The sequence below is a fragment of the Vicia villosa genome, linkage group LG7 (genome assembly GCF_029867415.1).
Source record: "Vicia villosa cultivar HV-30 ecotype Madison, WI linkage group LG7, Vvil1.0, whole genome shotgun sequence".
NCBI classification, from domain to species: domain Eukaryota; kingdom Viridiplantae; phylum Streptophyta; class Magnoliopsida; order Fabales; family Fabaceae; genus Vicia; species Vicia villosa.
The window spans coordinates 114,246,882-114,264,336 of record NC_081186.1 but is presented as its reverse complement, the minus strand read 5'-3'; the positions used below and the strand labels follow the sequence as shown (position 1 = coordinate 114,264,336).

Genomic DNA, 17,455 nt, shown 5'->3' with positions numbered 1-17,455 from the left:
ATCTGCCACGTGTCTTACTCTGGATCTCTCTATCTCTTGGTAATAACGCCACTAGATTTTTTTTTTTTTTTATGGTCTTTATATTTTTTAATTTTGATTATTATAAGTTTATTAATTTTATATTCCCCAAAATGGAATGTGAGAAATAAAAAATAAAAAAAATAAAAAAATAGTTGTAGTTGGAAACTACCAAAATATATAGTTTCTGTGCTTTTCTTTTTCTTTCTTTGCTTATCCTCTTCCTTCTTCTTTCACAGAAGAGAAGAGAAAAACAGAGTAGCACTAAGAGACGACGTCGTTTTGTGCACTTTCAACTCTCAATTTTCGCTCAACAGTATCAAACTACCATCAGCACATTACCAATGGCTATGAGCGGTTTGATTTCCAACCGCAACTTCGGTTCCTTCGTTGCCTCAGGTTCACACTCCTTTGCATGCATTTTCTGAATTCTGCATTTACCGCAAGATTTGATTTCTACTTACTTTAAACTTTTTTGATTGCAATGAGATTTATGCAAATGAATTTAGTAACTATTCAGTAGAAATGGAAATAAACACATGCATTTAATTTAAGTGTATAGTTTTATTGTCAGAATGTTAACAGATTGGAGAAATTGATATTGTAATGTAGCTAGATAGTAAAGTATGACTGGACGGTTATGGTTATTGTAGTTATAGTCACTAAACTGAAATCCATATTTTTTGTGATTAATCACTTAATTACCGTCTATGGAGTACCTACACCTCTGAAAAAAGGCGTGTCTGGACACCGGCACCGACACTTGTGATTACATTTAATTTATTCATTTTTAAAAATTATTACTATGTCACCGTGTCGATGTCTTATTCAAAGTGTCCGTGCTAAATAGATTTAGTTATTAAATGGTGATTTTGTTAAGATGAAGTGGCTTTAAGCTTGGATTATGTTGATAAGTGTTCACTACTTTAAAGTAAGAAAATTTGATATGTTGTTTTGTATTGGCAGGGAATTCGTATAGATCGCAAAAGGATTCGTCGCTTCAAAGAGGGGGAATTTCTGTTTCTGGTGTATCAGTAACGAGGTATGGTAATTGGATTGGGAAGGAGAGAGTTTCAAGATGCCAGCACACAATGCATTGTCGTATTGGTTCCACTTTGGAAGAGAGCGTTTCTAAACAAATACAAATGTTTGATGAAAGAAGGGAGGTTTTTTCTCCATTATCCCGACGATCTAACTGCTGTTCGAACTTCAAATTAAAAGCTTGCAAAAAAAGTTGTTCTTACCTTTCTTCAGCTCCGTTTAGCAGTAGCAATGTTGGACGCAGGAAGGTAAATACGCTGCGTGCTTGTTACAAGTCTGAGGATAGTGACATTGGAGAACCGAAGATTGATAGGCTGCAATCAACTGAAGGGAGTGGTGAAGCCATTCTTTTGGATGGGAATCTGAGTCAAGTATCTCCTTGGTGGCAGCAGTTTCCTAAGCGATGGGTTATTGTACTGCTATGTTTTACAGCATTTCTTCTGTGTAACATGGATCGCGTGAGTAACATTTTCTTTTTTTTATAGCTTCAGTTACAAATTACAATGCTATTTATATGTTTGTGTTAATCTTCGATACTATTCAATAGCTACATTTCTTTCATCATATTCAATTGATTATCTCTGCAGGGTGTTTGGTTACTTGAATAGAGACCATGTGTTTAGTTGATCACTATTCCTAGTAGCCTAATTTGTTTCATTATTCTATCAACTAAGTAAACAAAAAAAATTGTTTCACCTCTTGTAGTTTTATATGTTGGTTGCGGAAGTTGAAATTTGAAATACTGTTTTCAAAATTCTACATTTCTTTTGCATTAGTTGATTTTAGATTTTTTCTCGAACTATGTTTGTGTATATTTGATTAATTGTTTCTATATTTCCACAATCTTACTAACCTAAAGTTACTGATATGCTAAACATTTCCATTTTTTACAGGTAAATATGAGTATAGCAATACTTCCAATGTCTCAAGAGTTCAACTGGAACAGTGCAACAGTTGGCCTCATTCAATCCTCTTTTTTCTGGGGTTATCTACTTACTCAGGTTTAACTGATATGCATAAAGCCAGTTACCTTAACTAGAAATTGGTCTCCTACTGTGCATGAAATTGTTCTGATTTTATTGCTTTTGTACTGACTGAATGATCTCTGGGTTTAGATTGTTGGTGGCATTTGGGCAGACAAAGTTGGTGGAAAGCTAGTACTTGGTTTTGGAGTTGTATGGTGGTCAATTGCAACAGTTTTAACACCTATTGCTGCAAAACTTGGGCTTCCATATCTGCTTGTTATGCGTGCTTTTATGGGAATTGGCGAGGTTGGTCCATTTTATTGTTGGAGTGGTCTTATGTTTAAAGTTCAGGCTAAGTACAGAAACGACTTTTGCTCTTATAATTTGGCAACAAACTTTTCTGATTCTTTGTTTTTAGGGTGTTGCTATGCCTGCAATGAATAATATACTTTCCAAGTGGGTTCCAGTATCAGAGAGAAGCAGATCACTTGCACTAGTGTATAGTGGCATGTACCTTGGTTCTGTCACAGGATTGGCATTCTCACCTTTTCTGATCCACAAATTTGGGTGGCCATCTGTGTTTTACTCATTTGGATCACTTGGAAGTATCTGGTTTGCCTTGTGGTTGAGAAAAGTAAGTCAACTTTCACTCTTTCAATCATATCCTCTAAATGTATCTGTTTCTGTTTGGAAAAATGTTTTAATAAGAAACCAGTCATTTCTACTTTGCCAACCATACGAAGCATGTGATGATGTTTTTTGTGTTGATTGGTTCGTTTAGGGACTGCCTCAAAGTATTTCATAACATATTGGATATATGAGTAATAACCAAATATAGAAGTTATGTATGTGCAACTTATTGTTTTGGCATTTTACCATATCATGTATAATGTGAAGGGCACTTTGTAATTCCTTATGTCGACTTCTTCTAGGCATACAGCACCCCAAAAGACGATCCAGATCTTGGGGTGGAAGAGAAAAGGCTCATACTTGGGGGCAGCGAATCAAAAGAACCTGTGACAGTTATTCCTTGGAAATTGATTTTATCAAAAGCGCCTGTCTGGGCTTTAATAATCTCTCACTTCTGCCACAATTGGGGGACATTTATTCTATTAACCTGGATGCCTACATACTACAATCAGGTGCTTATTTGTTTAATTTAATTTAATTTTATTTTTGGCATGTCATTGATAAATGCATTTTAGAATATGAATGTTGTTGATGATACTTTCTATAATTTCTCAAATATTTTCAAGTAGCAATGAAACCACACTTACATAATATAAAGACTTCAGATTTTTTCTGGTCTTATTTGCATGAAACCACACATTACATTTCCCCATGTTTTCAATCAAGCCGAGGTTCACTTGGCTGCAAGTTTTGTTGTCTTTTGATAAAAATGTTTTTTATTTTGAACTACTTGATGTTATGATACATCTTACCATTTATTCTCAACTATGTTAAAGTTGTGCATACAACTATTTATATTACTTGGTAAAATTTCTTTCAAGATATGTTGTGCTGACACAAGATTGTGATCAATGTCTTGATCTTAACTTGAATGGTTAGGAGATGTAAATGTAATCAAATAGAGAAAAACAGAAAAATTTGATGAATGAACTTTATGGGTTATGTTTTCAGGTTCTTAAGTTCAACCTCACGGAATCTGGGCTCTTATGTGTCCTTCCATGGTTAACCATGGCCATTTTTGCAAATATAGGAGGTTGGATTGCTGACACACTTGTGAGCAAAGGCCTTTCCATAACAACTGTTCGAAAGGCAAGAAAATCTCTACTTTTGTTTCTGAAATTTTTTCATACATTGGCAACTCCTGTCCTGTACAATTATAATATCTGCTCGATAATTTACAATTTTTTCTCCCTAGACTTCAAATAACTGCCGAATGTGGAACCTAATATTGATTATTATGACAAAGCACAGGGGAATTCAGTTTCCTTTTGCACCTTTTAATATAACTTTTTCTTTAAATATTTCTTTTATTTTGCAGATCATGCAATCGATCGGGTTTTTGGGTCCTGCATTTTTTCTTACTCAGCTAAGTAATGTTAAAACACCAGCCATGGCAGTACTGTGCATGTCTTGCAGTCAGGTTTGAATTTGAACATATATCTTCCCTGAATTTCAAATTCCTAAAGTTTTAAACTATTTTGCATGTTTTTAACTCATTCTGATATAAAACATATGTTTATAATACATGTTTGCACACATTCTGAGTGTTGCGAATTACCTAATATTTACCACAATCTATTATTTCCTTTATAGGGATGTGATGCATTCTCACAATCTGGTCTTTATTCCAATCACCAAGACATTGGACCGCGCTATGCTGTGAGTTTCTATTTTAGTTTTTCATGTAACAAACATAGCTTATTGAAGTTCTGCACTTATTTTAAAAAGAAAAATATGTCAAAAACTAGCTATCAAGTTATTGATCATGCTAAAGACTAAGGTGTTAAGGTCTTCTTGCTCAAGTTGTATATTAGTGACCTTTTTTTGTGAGCTCAACCTCCAAGTATTTTGGCGACAGTCAGCACTGATGCCAATTGCCAAAAATCATTTTACTAACGACTATGCATCTATCCGAGTCAATCACTTAAAACTTCTGTTGTCCTTATTTATTTCATGATTAATGAAGTCACCACGTCACGAATCATGAGTACCATTAGCATCCTGATTGTCAGAATCAAGTAGGACTTATTTTCCATTGCTATCCGAGTGCATGAAACCTTGATATAAATGCTTTCCATTATACAAGTTTATTTTTTTGTATCCATTAAGTTTGCATATGAATGCTAACTAATTTCAAATACCAGGGAGTGTTACTGGGACTATCAAATACTGCAGGAGTGCTTGCTGGTGTCTTTGGTACAGCTGCGACTGGATACATACTCCAACGAGGTGAGAATTCTTCACTTGTTGCATCAAAACTTATTTCTTGTTGAGCTCGTTTGTTCAAAAGTGATTTTGTTTTCGCAGGTTCATGGAATGATGTATTTAAAGTCTCAGTTATATTGTACTTAATTGGCACTTTGGTCTGGAATATCTTTTCAACTGGTGAGAAAATTCTAGACTGAAGAGTGTTACGATGGTATCAAAGAAGGTGTATGCTATATACGCCATAGAGATTACAAAGAGGGAAACAAAAGGATGGAAGAAATATTATATGACCAAATATGTCTAGCATTTGGCAACATAAAAGCACCCTGCCGCGAAATAGAGGAGACACACTGTCAATTTTTTTGATCGAATAGCTAGTTAGGTCTTTATATTTTTACCCGAAAGCAAACTTGGATTAACATGCCTCATCCCATAATTTAAATGCTTTCTGTTTAGATAGTTTCTGGCTGGTTTCTGCCCTTGTAACTTCATTCAAGCATATTTATATTTTATATTTATGCTTAGAATAATACATATTATTTAACTTGCTAACTCTGCCTAGCGTATTCAGCTGAAACAAATAGAATCTGCGTAATAGGTCGCAGACTCCAGTTTCTTTCTGATTCACTGGCTCTTATCATAGGTTCATGTTATGCATTCCAACTTCTATGGTCAGTCATAGGAAAGGATGCTAGAGCTAGAGTTTAACTAAGAACTGTGATTTCCGAATTGTCCCTTATATGTGAAACACAAATGAATCATATAGTTGGTTTATAGTGATTTCATAAAGAACGTACCACCTAGATGAGTATGAAAAAGTTGTTACCATTCAACTTACATTGTTAGCCATAAGCAAGAATATCTTAAAACCATATATCTAAGTTGAATGATTCTGGTTTTAGGATCCCTGTCTACAAAACATAGATAGGAGTATATAGTTGAATTATAGTGATTGATAAAAAAATAGGTACAACTACAATATGAGTATGTGAAACTTGTTAACATACCAATAGAACATGAACCATTCAAGACATTCAAATCAAATCAAAACTTAAGGTGTTCTTTTATGAACATCATCATTCAACATTGTTAAATGTGAGCTTAGCTCTTACTACATAATAATGTCTTGAAAGCAGTAAAATTAAAATGGAAACATGAAAATAAAGATATAAAGAATTACAATTGAATATTTGCAAGGATTCTACAAGTAAGATGAACTGAAAGAAAGCATGCATCCACCCCACAACCCCCATAAAAAGAAATCAATTCATCCACAATTCTCATATGAATTATAATAAATTTATATAACATTACCATGAATAAAATATACCCTGTTATTTTTTTATTTTTTTTCTCTTGTTTTTTTTTTTCAACCCTGTTCTCTCTTCTATAAATTAAAGCCCCAAATGGCTGAATTGTAAAATTCACCTCTTTTGAAACACCATACTAACTTTCATTGCATTTCAAATCATTTGACACTTTTCCTTGAATCTCACCTTCCTTTCCATTTTGTATATTTGCAAAAACACTCTTCAAATCTCTGTTGTAAACATTAACCAACAGCCCATTTTTCATGAACAAGGTGAGTGACATCTTTTGCTCCACTCTATGGCCAGGAACCACCGCAAGACGATGGCGCAGCAGAACAGCGGCCGCTATAGACTTCATCTGCAGGTATGCCAAATCCTTCCCCAAACATATTCTAGGACCAGCATTGAATGCAACAAACTTAAAAGAGTCATGCATGATGAACTTTGTCCCATCCAATGACAACCACCTTTCAGGTCTAAACTCCATGCAATCCTCACCCCAGGTAGTCTTCGACCTCCCGGCTGAATATATCGAATATGTCACTGATGATCCGGCTGGAACAAAAGTTCCATCTGGCAGCACATCGTCGTTCACCACATGCTTTGAATCCTCTGGCACAGAAGGGTACAACCTTAGTGTCTCAGACAACGCAGCCTTAAGATAAGTCAAACGATCAACTTCTTCGAATCCCAACGGCTCATCCGTCCATTTTTCCATGTCAGTGCCGCGTGTCTCCATCAAGACCGTGCATATCTCATGTAGTATCTTCTCTTCCACCTTTGGATTCTGAATCACCAACCAGAAAAACCAACTCAGCGCAACCGATGACGTGTCACGTCCAGCTAGGATAAAATTTAATGCCACATGTTGAAGAAACTTGTCTGAGTAAGATTCTTTCTTCCTCATAAACCTAGTCAGCAAGTCATCATGAAGAAGAGAGCCATCTTTCTGCTGACTCATCAGTTCCACTTTGCGCTTCTCAATCACACTTGACAAGTGTTCGTCCACAAACGAAAGGCTTCGGCTCAAGCCGACTTCCATACCGAGCCCTAACCATTTTTTCACCTTCCAAATCACCTCAGGTAATATAAACCTCTGAAGCGTGGCTTCAGTGGCTCGGTCAAAAGCAGCTGCAAAGCCGTTTTCTGGCAGACCAGTAGCACATGTCTGCGGGTCTCTTCCAAAAGCCAAACCACAAATATTGTCAAAAGTGAGCCGGAGCATCACATCCTGTAGATCCACCGGCTCACCATGCACCTCAGCTTTCTTCAAAATCGTGCAAAGCCTATCCTTAATGGCTCGACTCACCCATCGAGCCATAGCTTGACGTAGCGTCCGGGTAGTAAATTCCAGCGCGGCTGTTTTGCGCTGGAACACCCACGTGTTACCATCAGAATTAAAGATCCCATCACCCAACAAATCATGAAACACTGCCTGCCAAGTTGGTCCTTTCGGGTAATTATCGAACCGAGTCTTAAGTATATGCTCCAAGTTCCTCGGGTCACAGGTAACGGTCACGAGCCCTTGCTTCCTTGCTAGAAAAGGGATTGCACAGATGCATGTCTGGTACGTGCCGCCACACGCGCGGAGGTTGTCGCAGATCCAATCATGCATACGTTCACAATTCTCGATCAGGCCCGGTAAACTACCCAATAGTGGCCAGACACGTGGACCCTTCAACGACCGTGAGATGAAAGTGAACCAAAGTAAGTAAGCTGTAATAGCCGTTAACAGCAACAGAACCGTACATGTTTCCATATTATGACAGCACCAACCAAACACTGTCTTAAATTACTTGAAAGCTTATGTAGTATAATGTTGTCACAACAACCCAATAATCAAAAGCTCAAACCTACAAGAAAATTCAATCAAAACTTTAATATTTTTCCATAAATAAAAAATGGAGTAGCAATATTGTCATTGTCACAATCCAAGAATAAAAAAATTCATTCAAAAGTTCAATTTTTCTCCATAAATAAACAACTTAGTTTTAGTACAATATTGTCACAACACAACCCATGAATCAAAAGCTCAACCATACAAGAAAATTCAAACAAAAATTTAATGTTTTCCATAAATAAAAAAATGGGCTAGTAATATTATCACAATCCAAATAAAAAACTCAATAAAAAATTTAATCTTTTCTTCATTAAAAAACAATTAGTTTTAGTAGAATATTATCAAAACAAAACCCTATAATCAAAAGCTCAACCAAACCATACAAGAAAATTTTTCAATAAATAAAAAACTAAAACATACTAGAATCAAAAGCTTAAGCATACTAGAAGATTTAATCAAAATTTTAATCTTTTTACATAAATAAAAAATGGGGTGCTAGGGAAAGTGCATGAGAACTTAAACATCTACTATATTTACCTTCTAGGATATTATTGGTTCAACAATGGTTGAAGAGAAGGTTGAGCTATATAAAGTGAAAAATATAGAGAATGAAGAAGAGAGAAAGTGAAGGAGGAGAAGAAGTATGAGAGAGAGTAAGAGTGTATTATTATTATTATGAAGCAATAGATCCAAGTGTATAATGTGAGTGTGTAATGGAGAAGAGATTTATAGGTGAAGAAGTTAATAAGGCCAGACTGGTTTTCTTCACATTACACCGTCTCCTCTTAATCTCATAAGATGTGTCACTATAAATGCTCTGAGAGGTTGTTGAAAAACTTTAAAGTTGAAATCACCCCACCTATTTATTTTCACACACTCTCTCTCTCTCTCATATTTGAAAAGAATTATAAGCATATACAACAACTAGCTAGGGTTTTTTTCTTTGTAATTTCTCTCACACACTCTTTCTCTCTCTAAGAAACTATTTCAACAGGGTGTTTAAGTGTGGCGAGCAATGAATGTAGAGAAATAAATGAGAGTAGTTGAGGAACATGGTGATGGGAAGAACTAGGAAAAACAAAGAAGCATAAAGTTGAGGTCACATACTCAAATATATATATACACACCTTTTTTTAGGTTAATGGATATTTTTTTAGAATAAGAGTTGTCATATAGTATTAATATTACACTACTTGTAATATACCAATAATTTATATATAGTTGAAAAAAAATTAAATTAAATTAAATGTTTTTGCTATGTGAGGTTTGGTTATGGTTTTGGTGAGCAACCTACCAACAATTTATAACATTTATGTGGGTGAACCGTTTTCTTATCTCTATGTATTCATTCCATTCTCTCTATAATAATTGTTTTCTCTCATTAAAAAAAAATTATCTTTAAAAACTTTCATTTTCAATATAATATTAATTAAATATTTTTTAAAGTTGTATATATTTTCATCAATAATATTTCTTTCATTTATATAATTTTTTTTTTATGTGTAAAATGGTCTAAAAGGTGTATTATTATGGGACATATAAATATAAAAATGAAAAACAAAATTTAGGGCAACAACAACAACAACAATAATAATAATAATAATAATAATAATAATAATAATAATAATAATAATAATAATAATAATAATAATAATAATTCTATGATTCATCACAATCACAGAGTTGACCTACCCTGATCATTTATGGAGAGGTTTCAATGACCATATGGCTATATGGTTGGTTTGATAGCCAAAGTCAAACATATAAGATCATATAATAATTCATTACAAACCTTTGCTCATTTCGATGAGAGTGTTCTTTACGAGAAGTGTAAATTATCTTATATTGTTTTCTTTTTGGCTTATTTTCTTCCTATTAATCTCAAAGAAAGTGAAACTTGACTGATAAAAAACAAAGAGAGTAAGTAAGACAAGAAAGATATATGGGAGAAGAACACGTTAGAAAGAAAAATATATTAGCATATAGAAAATTTTAGTTTTACAAGTTATGTATTTTTTTATTATAGTATTCATACTATATATTAATATAATTGGTAAGTGTCATGGTTACTCCTTTGTTTGAGAAATTAACATAATTTATGGTAACTAAGTAAGGTAATACCTACAATCTAGAAGTTGATTTGAGGTGAATTGGGTAAAAGATTAAGCAATTAACTTTGGGTATCACTTTAAGACTATTTGTGAAAGTGACGAGGAAAAGGACAAAGACATTGCTATGTAATTAATACATTTAAAACAATATGCTTTATTAATCAGGTTAATTAAAGTGGTTGGACAATATATAATAGTATTATGTATTTAACATGGGAAAGTAATTTGGTTAAAGTTCTAGGCAAAAGTAAATAAAAATACTGTTCTTGTGGAAAACCAAGTATAATCTAATATTAATTAGAAAACGATTGGTGTTAATTATACACCAGACCAGTATATAATACATTGACTATCAAATTGTGAAACTTTTTAAAATAGCTCAAATTACTTCATTAAATTATCACCACATAAGCCTATATAATTAAGGATAATGCTAACTTGTGTTTTAGGAGCACAAGTTAAGAACTAAATGAAGAAATAATATCTTAAAAATTGTACAATGATTTTAATAAAAATATAAAATTAATATTCTTATTGCTTTTTTTAATACAAATTTTTCATAGGTGGGTTTATTAACTTGTGCCCATAGGACATAAGTCAGCATTACCCTATAATTAATGTATAATTTCGAGGGATCGGGAAACACGAGTGTTTGGTGAGATCCGAGTGATTTCTTGCACAATATCGAAGATGAACGGTGGAAACGGTAGTTTGAATACGAAACTTCTGGTGTTGGATGGAAAAATTTGGAATTGGTGGATGATTCAGATGGATGTGTTGTTTGGCGCTCAAGATGTGCTTGATCTCGTCAACGAAGGTTACACGACGGTTGATGTGGATGTAACGGAAGCGCAAAGAAACGTGCAACGAGAAACGAGGAAGAAGGATCAGAAAGCGTTGTTCTACATCCATCAGTGTGTGGATGCGAATGTGTTTGAGAAGACCCCTGATTCAACGACAGCGAAGGATGCGTGGGACACACAGTGCTATGGCGGTGACGCATTAGTGAAGAAGGTGAAGTTTCAGTCTCTATGTAAGTAGTATGAGAATCTCAACATGAAGAACAATGAGAAAGTACCCGAGTACATCTCTAGAGTGATTCTGATCACCAAAGAGATGAAAGCTTTGTAGAAACGCTCTAAGAACAAGTGATTATTGAGAAGGTACTGAGATCATTTACTCCTCAATTTTATTACATTGTTGTAGCTATTGAACATTCTAAGGATCTTAGCACCATGAGAATTGAAGAGCTGCAAAGTAGTTTAGAAGCACAAAAGTTGCGTCTAACTGAGAGAACCTCTAAGAGAGAGGTAGAGAATACTCTAAAGGCGTCTTTTGATAGGAAGAGTTAGAACCCGTCTTGGCAGAAGACAAGAAGAGAAATAGTGGTTCTCAGAAGTCAGAAGCATCTAACTCTTATGAGAAGAAACATCAGAAGGGAAGGGAGAAGCTTGACAAGAAGAAGATTCAATGCTACTGCTATAAAAATTTTGGCCATGATGCTTCTGAGTGTTGGTCAAATAAAGGAAAGAAGTCATAAGAAGCAAAACATATCTAGAGAGTATGATGATGAACCTCTGATATTGGTGGCTTCTGAGTTTGACAATAGTTAATTTTCAGAATGGTGGTATATGAACACAAGTTGCTCAAATCACATAACTAGAAACAAACAATGACTGATAGATTTTGACTCCAGAAAGAGGACAAAGATTAGATGTGTTGATGATAAGTTCCTTAATGCCAAGGGAATGGGAAATGCTAGAATCAAAGTGAAAAATGGTAAAACTGTTCTGATCAAAGATGTTTGATATGTTATGGAAATGAAGAGCAATCTAATGAGTGTAGGTCAGCTAATTGAGAAAGATTTATCTATTACTATGAATGGAAATCTCTTAAAGTTGTATGATTCCGATCATAAGTTGATTATGCAATCCGAGCAGGGAAGCAATAGAGCATTCAAGGTGAATATGGAGACAACTGAACCTAAATGCCTTAGCGCAGAAGGCGCTGAAAGTGACAGGGAGTTATGGCATAAGAGATTGGGGCATCTTAACTTTATAAGCTTGGGGCATCTAATTTATAAGAAGATGGTACATGGAATTCCAAAGATTGTGAAGCCTAAGAAGTCATGTGATGTGCATGAGAGGTAAGTAACCTATATTTCCATTTGTATCATAAGTGGTTCCAAGAGCAAATCATGCTTTAGGAGTCGTGCATTCTGACGTGTGTAGGCCATTACCAGAAACTTCACTTGGAGGAAATAAGTATTTTGTGTCATTTGTGGATGAGTTCACAAGAATGACATGGGTAACACTTATCAAGTTTAAGCATGAGGTGTTTAATGAGTTTCAAAAGTTCAAGGCGAAGGCTGAAAGACAGAGTGGTCAAAAGCTGAAGACTCTCAGAACTGATGGTGGAGGTGAGTATAACTCTATAAAGTTCAGACATTTCTATGAAGAAAATGGAGCTGAACATGAAGTGATTGCTTCGTATACTCCACAACACAATGGTCCTGCTGAAAGAAGAAATCATACTTTACTTGATTTGACAAGGAGCATGTTGAAGGAGAAGAAACTACCTCACTCGTTGTGGGGAGAAGTTGTTGCCACTACAACGTATGTGCTCAACAGGTGTCCAACTAAGAAGCCGAAGGAAGTTGTTCCTTTTGAGAAGTGGACTAGAGATAATCAAAGTGTGAGTCACCTTAGGGTATTTGGTTATGTATTTTATAAACATGTTCCAAATGCTAAGAGAAAGAAACTGGATGATAGAAGTAAAGTAATGTTACTGGCGGGGTACCATAATACAAATGCTTATAAACTTTATTGTCCAATCTCTAAGAAGGTGCAATTCAACAACGATGTCATAGCGAAAGAGTCGGAAACTTTGGATTGGAACACGTCTAATCTTGCCTCTAGAGTTGGAGGTGCTTCTGAAGGAATATTGAAAGTACTTTCTAAAGATGAGTCATAATCAGAAGATGATTCTGATTCTGAAGGTGAATCAGAGTCTGAAGGTGACTCTGACGGAGATTCTGGAAGTGATCCAGACTCTGAAAGTGATCCAGACTCTGAAGGTGATCTAGACTCTAGGGTCAAACTTCTAGGGGTCAAACTTCTGAGGGTAAAAATTCTAAAGGTCATGCTTCTGAAGGTGGTAATTCTGAAGATGGTGTTTCTAGAGGAGGTCCAGAAGCTGACATTGTTCCAGGTTCTAGAGAAGATTCAGAACAAGTTCAGAGACCACAAAGAATGAGACAAATACCCAAAAGGTTTGCAGATTACAACATGTTACGTGATACTGAAGTAGACTCTAAAGGCGATGTCATTTAGTGTACCATGTTAGTAGACTTTTAACCTGTGAATATAGAAAAAGCATCCGAGAAGAAAGTCTGGCTGAAGGCCATGAAAGAAGAACTTGAAGCTATAGAAAAAACAAGACTTGGGAGTTAGATAAGCTTCCAAAGGAGAAGAAAGCCGTAAGTGTAAATAGGTTCTCAAGGTGCAATTGAAGCCACATGGATCAATAGGCAAACACAAAGCAAGGTTTATAGCTAGAGGTTTTCTTCGGAAACCTGTGCTAGATTACTTTGAGGTATTTGCACCTGTAGCTATACAAGAAAAAATCAATTTGGTGATTGCTATAACTGCTAATAGGAATTGGCCTATGATACATCTGGATGTTAAATTTGAATTTTGAACGTTTATTTACAAGAAAAAGTTTCTTAATGGTTCCTTATAGAGGATCTACCCTAAACATGTGATTTTATGTTATTCTCTGTGGCTAGTTCCCTTAGATCCACCCTATTTTGGATGATGATTTGTCAAACTCGGGAAGTTAAACATATGCTTCACGGGAGGCAACCCATGTGAGGTATCCATACCCTTATTTAAAAGTTTAAGTTTTTTTTTTATAATTTTAATGGTATCGATGTACTCTTCGAATTCGAGCTTTAATGATGATAGCAAAATTGGTTGTTGGTTGTTGTTGTGGGGTTTATATTTCCGTGGACTTAGTAATTTCTGCCCTCACTTGGCTGTTGTTATGGAGTTTTTATTTTTTTAGTTGATTATTTTGTTATTAGATCAACATGCACACACTTTTGGTGTTGTTTTTATTCCTTAAGTACATTATGTAATATATATATATATATATATATATATATATATATATATATATATATATATATATATATATATATGTGTGTGTGTGTGTGTGTGTGTGTGTGTAAATAATATTTTACCATTAAAAAAGTTCTTTTTTTCTTAAAGGAAAAGTATTGGTTAATGGGGTGGCAACAGTTATTAAGATGGTTGATCTAGCCACAAGAACCAAAAAATACTACATTATCTTAAGGTTGAATATGACAATGTGTATGATTTAGTTTGATAAAGTTTTCTACATTACATGGTTATTAGGTTCAATTTTAATGATAAACAGTGTGTTTGGATGCGTGCTTGCACGTTCTTGTATAATCTTGTCCTCTTTGTTAACAACTGTCCTACCAAGAGATCAATATCTAGAGGGGACTTAACCAATGAGACCCTTTTCCCGATTTCTTTTTCTTCTTGTGGTTGAAGATCTGTAGGTTAAGTAGAACGCTAGTGGAGGCCGGCCTCTTCTTAGGGTTTAGGGTAGGATCCCCTGACTTGATTATTTCTCACCTTCAATATCTAGAGAGGGCTTAAGTAATAAGACACTTTTGCATATTTTATTTTATTCTTGTCATGGAAGGGTTATAGATTGTTTAGAATGATTGTGGAGTTCGAACTCTTCTTAGGGTTTACGGTGGCAAAACCTTCGATTGAAAATCTTTGTTTATTAAATCTATGCTCTTGGTTTTTGAACCTTCCCTTGGGATTCATATTAACTTTTCTAAAGTAGCCTAATTAAGATTAATCAAACCCCATATTTTATGTCTTTGGCAGAAGGTTTTCTCATTATAATCGGGAGGTCCTTCTTTCAAGTATCTTGATCTTTCGGTGGGTGTTAATCTTTGTCTTAAGACCACCTTGGAGCCTTTGAATATACTTATCATTATAAGAATTCTCTCTTGGAGTTATATGCATGTTAATCTAGGCGGGAGAATGATTTTCTCAATTTGATCCTCAATTCGATCCATATTTTCTTCTTCTCATTTTTAAAATGCATGTTAAGGTATGGAAAAGGATTATGAGGATTCAAATAATGGTCCTTTAGGGTGGGGTGAAAATCTAAGCATAGAAGTTGAATGGATCGTGACCTTTTCTTGGTTGATTTAGCTCTAATTGGTAAATGATGGTGGAGATTGTTCCCAAATTCTACTAGTATTTGACATGATATCTTTTTTTCTATTATAGGAATCAAGTTATATCCTCTTATAATGGGTGGGTGTTCTGGTTTTGGATTAGCTCCTGCTTGGTAAAAATGAGTCTCTCTTCTCGGCTTTGATCTCGGGGCTCTTCCGATTGGTTTGTGGATAGTCTAATTGAGAATGTGGGAGTTAGTTGCTCACATTTTTTAAGATGATTCGTCGGTGGCGCCAATCCCTCTTAGAATTAGATTTCTTAGACTATATCAATTTATATCCAATGGAAAATTGAAAGTTGTGTAGATTTACCTTTAGGAGGACATGGATTTAGTTTTGGATCTCTTGTGGAGGAGAGGCCTTTTGGTTTAGGAACATGTGATGATTGATAATCTCCTTCTGGTTATTAATGGTACTAGCATTTCCCCTTAAATATATACTTTTGGTGGTGGTGCTATAGAAATAAAGGGTTTACTTGACTATCCCACCCTACAATGCCATCTTGAAGCTACCCACAGTGTTGGCATCCCATGACTAACGAGAACATGTTCTTACCCTTATTTTGGATAATTGAGCTCCCTCTAAAGTGATTGTATTCTTTTGGAAACTCCTCTAAGACACAATCCATACAAAAGAGAACCTTGTGGGTTTTTTGTTGACCCTTGAAGTTGACTTCTCACCTATTCGTTACATGTGAAGTAATGACTAGTATGTGGTATAGGATTTTTAGGTGGCTTTAGTGGTCTTTTATCCTTCCAATGAAATTTTCTTCTTTGTTTGAGGTTTTTTAGATTTTTAGGGTGTATGTCTTGGATCTTAGAGTTTATCTAGGTCATTAATAAATGTTTAGGATTTGGTGGATTAAAGTATTTTTCCTCTTTAAAATTCTATCTTCGTAAGTTTCATGGTTACTCTTGTACTTTTATGAGGAGTTGAAAAACCCTATCTTCTGCCATTGCCAATTGCAGATTGGGGTTTTATTACACCGTCATCAAGGGGGGGGGGGGGGTACTCTTGTTGATTTAGAGGATTGTATTTCTTCGGTGGTGATTCTTGGTGTTGATTATATCCTTTCTCTTTTTTCGATGCATGGGTTCCGGTTTTGTTCCTCTTTTATGTGAACTGCTTTTTGGTGTATATGCTTTTGTTATGGTTTCTTTATTTTTTCTAGACTTTTATTATTGGTTAGGAAATCTAGATATATATTGGTGGAAGGGTTGAGTTATTGAGTTGCTAGTAATGTAAAAGGCACGCTAGGGAGTGAAAGATCCTTGGGTTTTTGGATGTCTAGCTGTTTATAGAATGAGGCATTGTGCAGAGTTTAACCATATTTATATAACTTTTTAAAGAGGAATGATATTAAGGTTGTCGAAATTGACTTATGGAGTAAAAAAAGACGAACTTGGGACATTCACATTAATGAAGACATGTTGACTTTTGTAGGCGAGTTGCAATTGGATGAGTTATGTAGCATTTTGCAGGTTGTGGTCTTAAAGAAACACGATGAGGATGTATTTTTTATGGTGGAGTGATCCAAAGGGATTTTGTGTTAAATCTAATTAGCTATTTATTGATAACATTGTGAATGCAAGGCCTAGAATATCAGTCAACACTCAGTAGGAATCCGAAAATATTTAGAAGTTAAAAGCTCCTAGCAAGATCTTTATGTCTAGATGGAGAATTTTTATTAATTTGGCAACCATAGTGGAGCTTTCTAGAAGGAATGTGATCAATTTCATACATGATTTATCTGCCCTCATTACTTCGAAATTAGGGATGGCAATGGGTCGGGTCGGGTGAAGGTTTCACACTACCCAAACCCGCACCCAAAGTTGGCACCCGAATCCAAACCCAAACCCAAAATCTGTTCGGGTGGCAAAATGACACCCACGCCCAAACCCGCTGGGTTCAGGTTTTTTCACCCAAACCCGAACCGGTAGCAAAATACATTTTTCCTACCACTTTTCACAAATAATATAGATGGA

At 35.1% G+C, this 17,455-nt stretch overlaps 2 protein-coding genes across 2 annotated transcripts; one reads left to right on the top strand and one right to left on the bottom strand.

Moving 5' to 3' along the window:
- Window positions 1–211: 211 nt before the first annotated feature.
- On the top strand, window positions 212–5,472 carry LOC131616624 (ascorbate transporter, chloroplastic-like). The gene is made up of 11 exons (XM_058887989.1): window positions 212–417; window positions 985–1,517; window positions 1,953–2,060; window positions 2,175–2,330; window positions 2,443–2,658; window positions 2,957–3,166; window positions 3,666–3,803; window positions 4,033–4,134; window positions 4,308–4,373; window positions 4,859–4,943; window positions 5,022–5,472. The coding sequence occupies exons 1-11, from the start codon at window positions 363–365 to the stop codon at window positions 5,117–5,119; spliced, it is 1,767 nt and encodes a 588-aa protein (XP_058743972.1). The 5' UTR covers window positions 212–362; the 3' UTR covers window positions 5,120–5,472.
- A 489-nt stretch (window positions 5,473–5,961) lies between these two features.
- LOC131616625 (cytochrome P450 86A8-like) lies at window positions 5,962–9,139 on the bottom strand. Its single transcript, XM_058887991.1, has 2 exons — window positions 8,610–9,139; window positions 5,962–8,085 (listed from the first exon to the last, which is right to left on the bottom strand). Exon 2 carries the CDS (start codon window positions 7,989–7,991, stop codon window positions 6,369–6,371), a length of 1,623 nt encoding a protein of 540 aa, XP_058743974.1. The 5' UTR covers window positions 7,992–8,085; window positions 8,610–9,139; the 3' UTR covers window positions 5,962–6,368.
- Window positions 9,140–17,455: the final 8,316 nt, after the last annotated feature.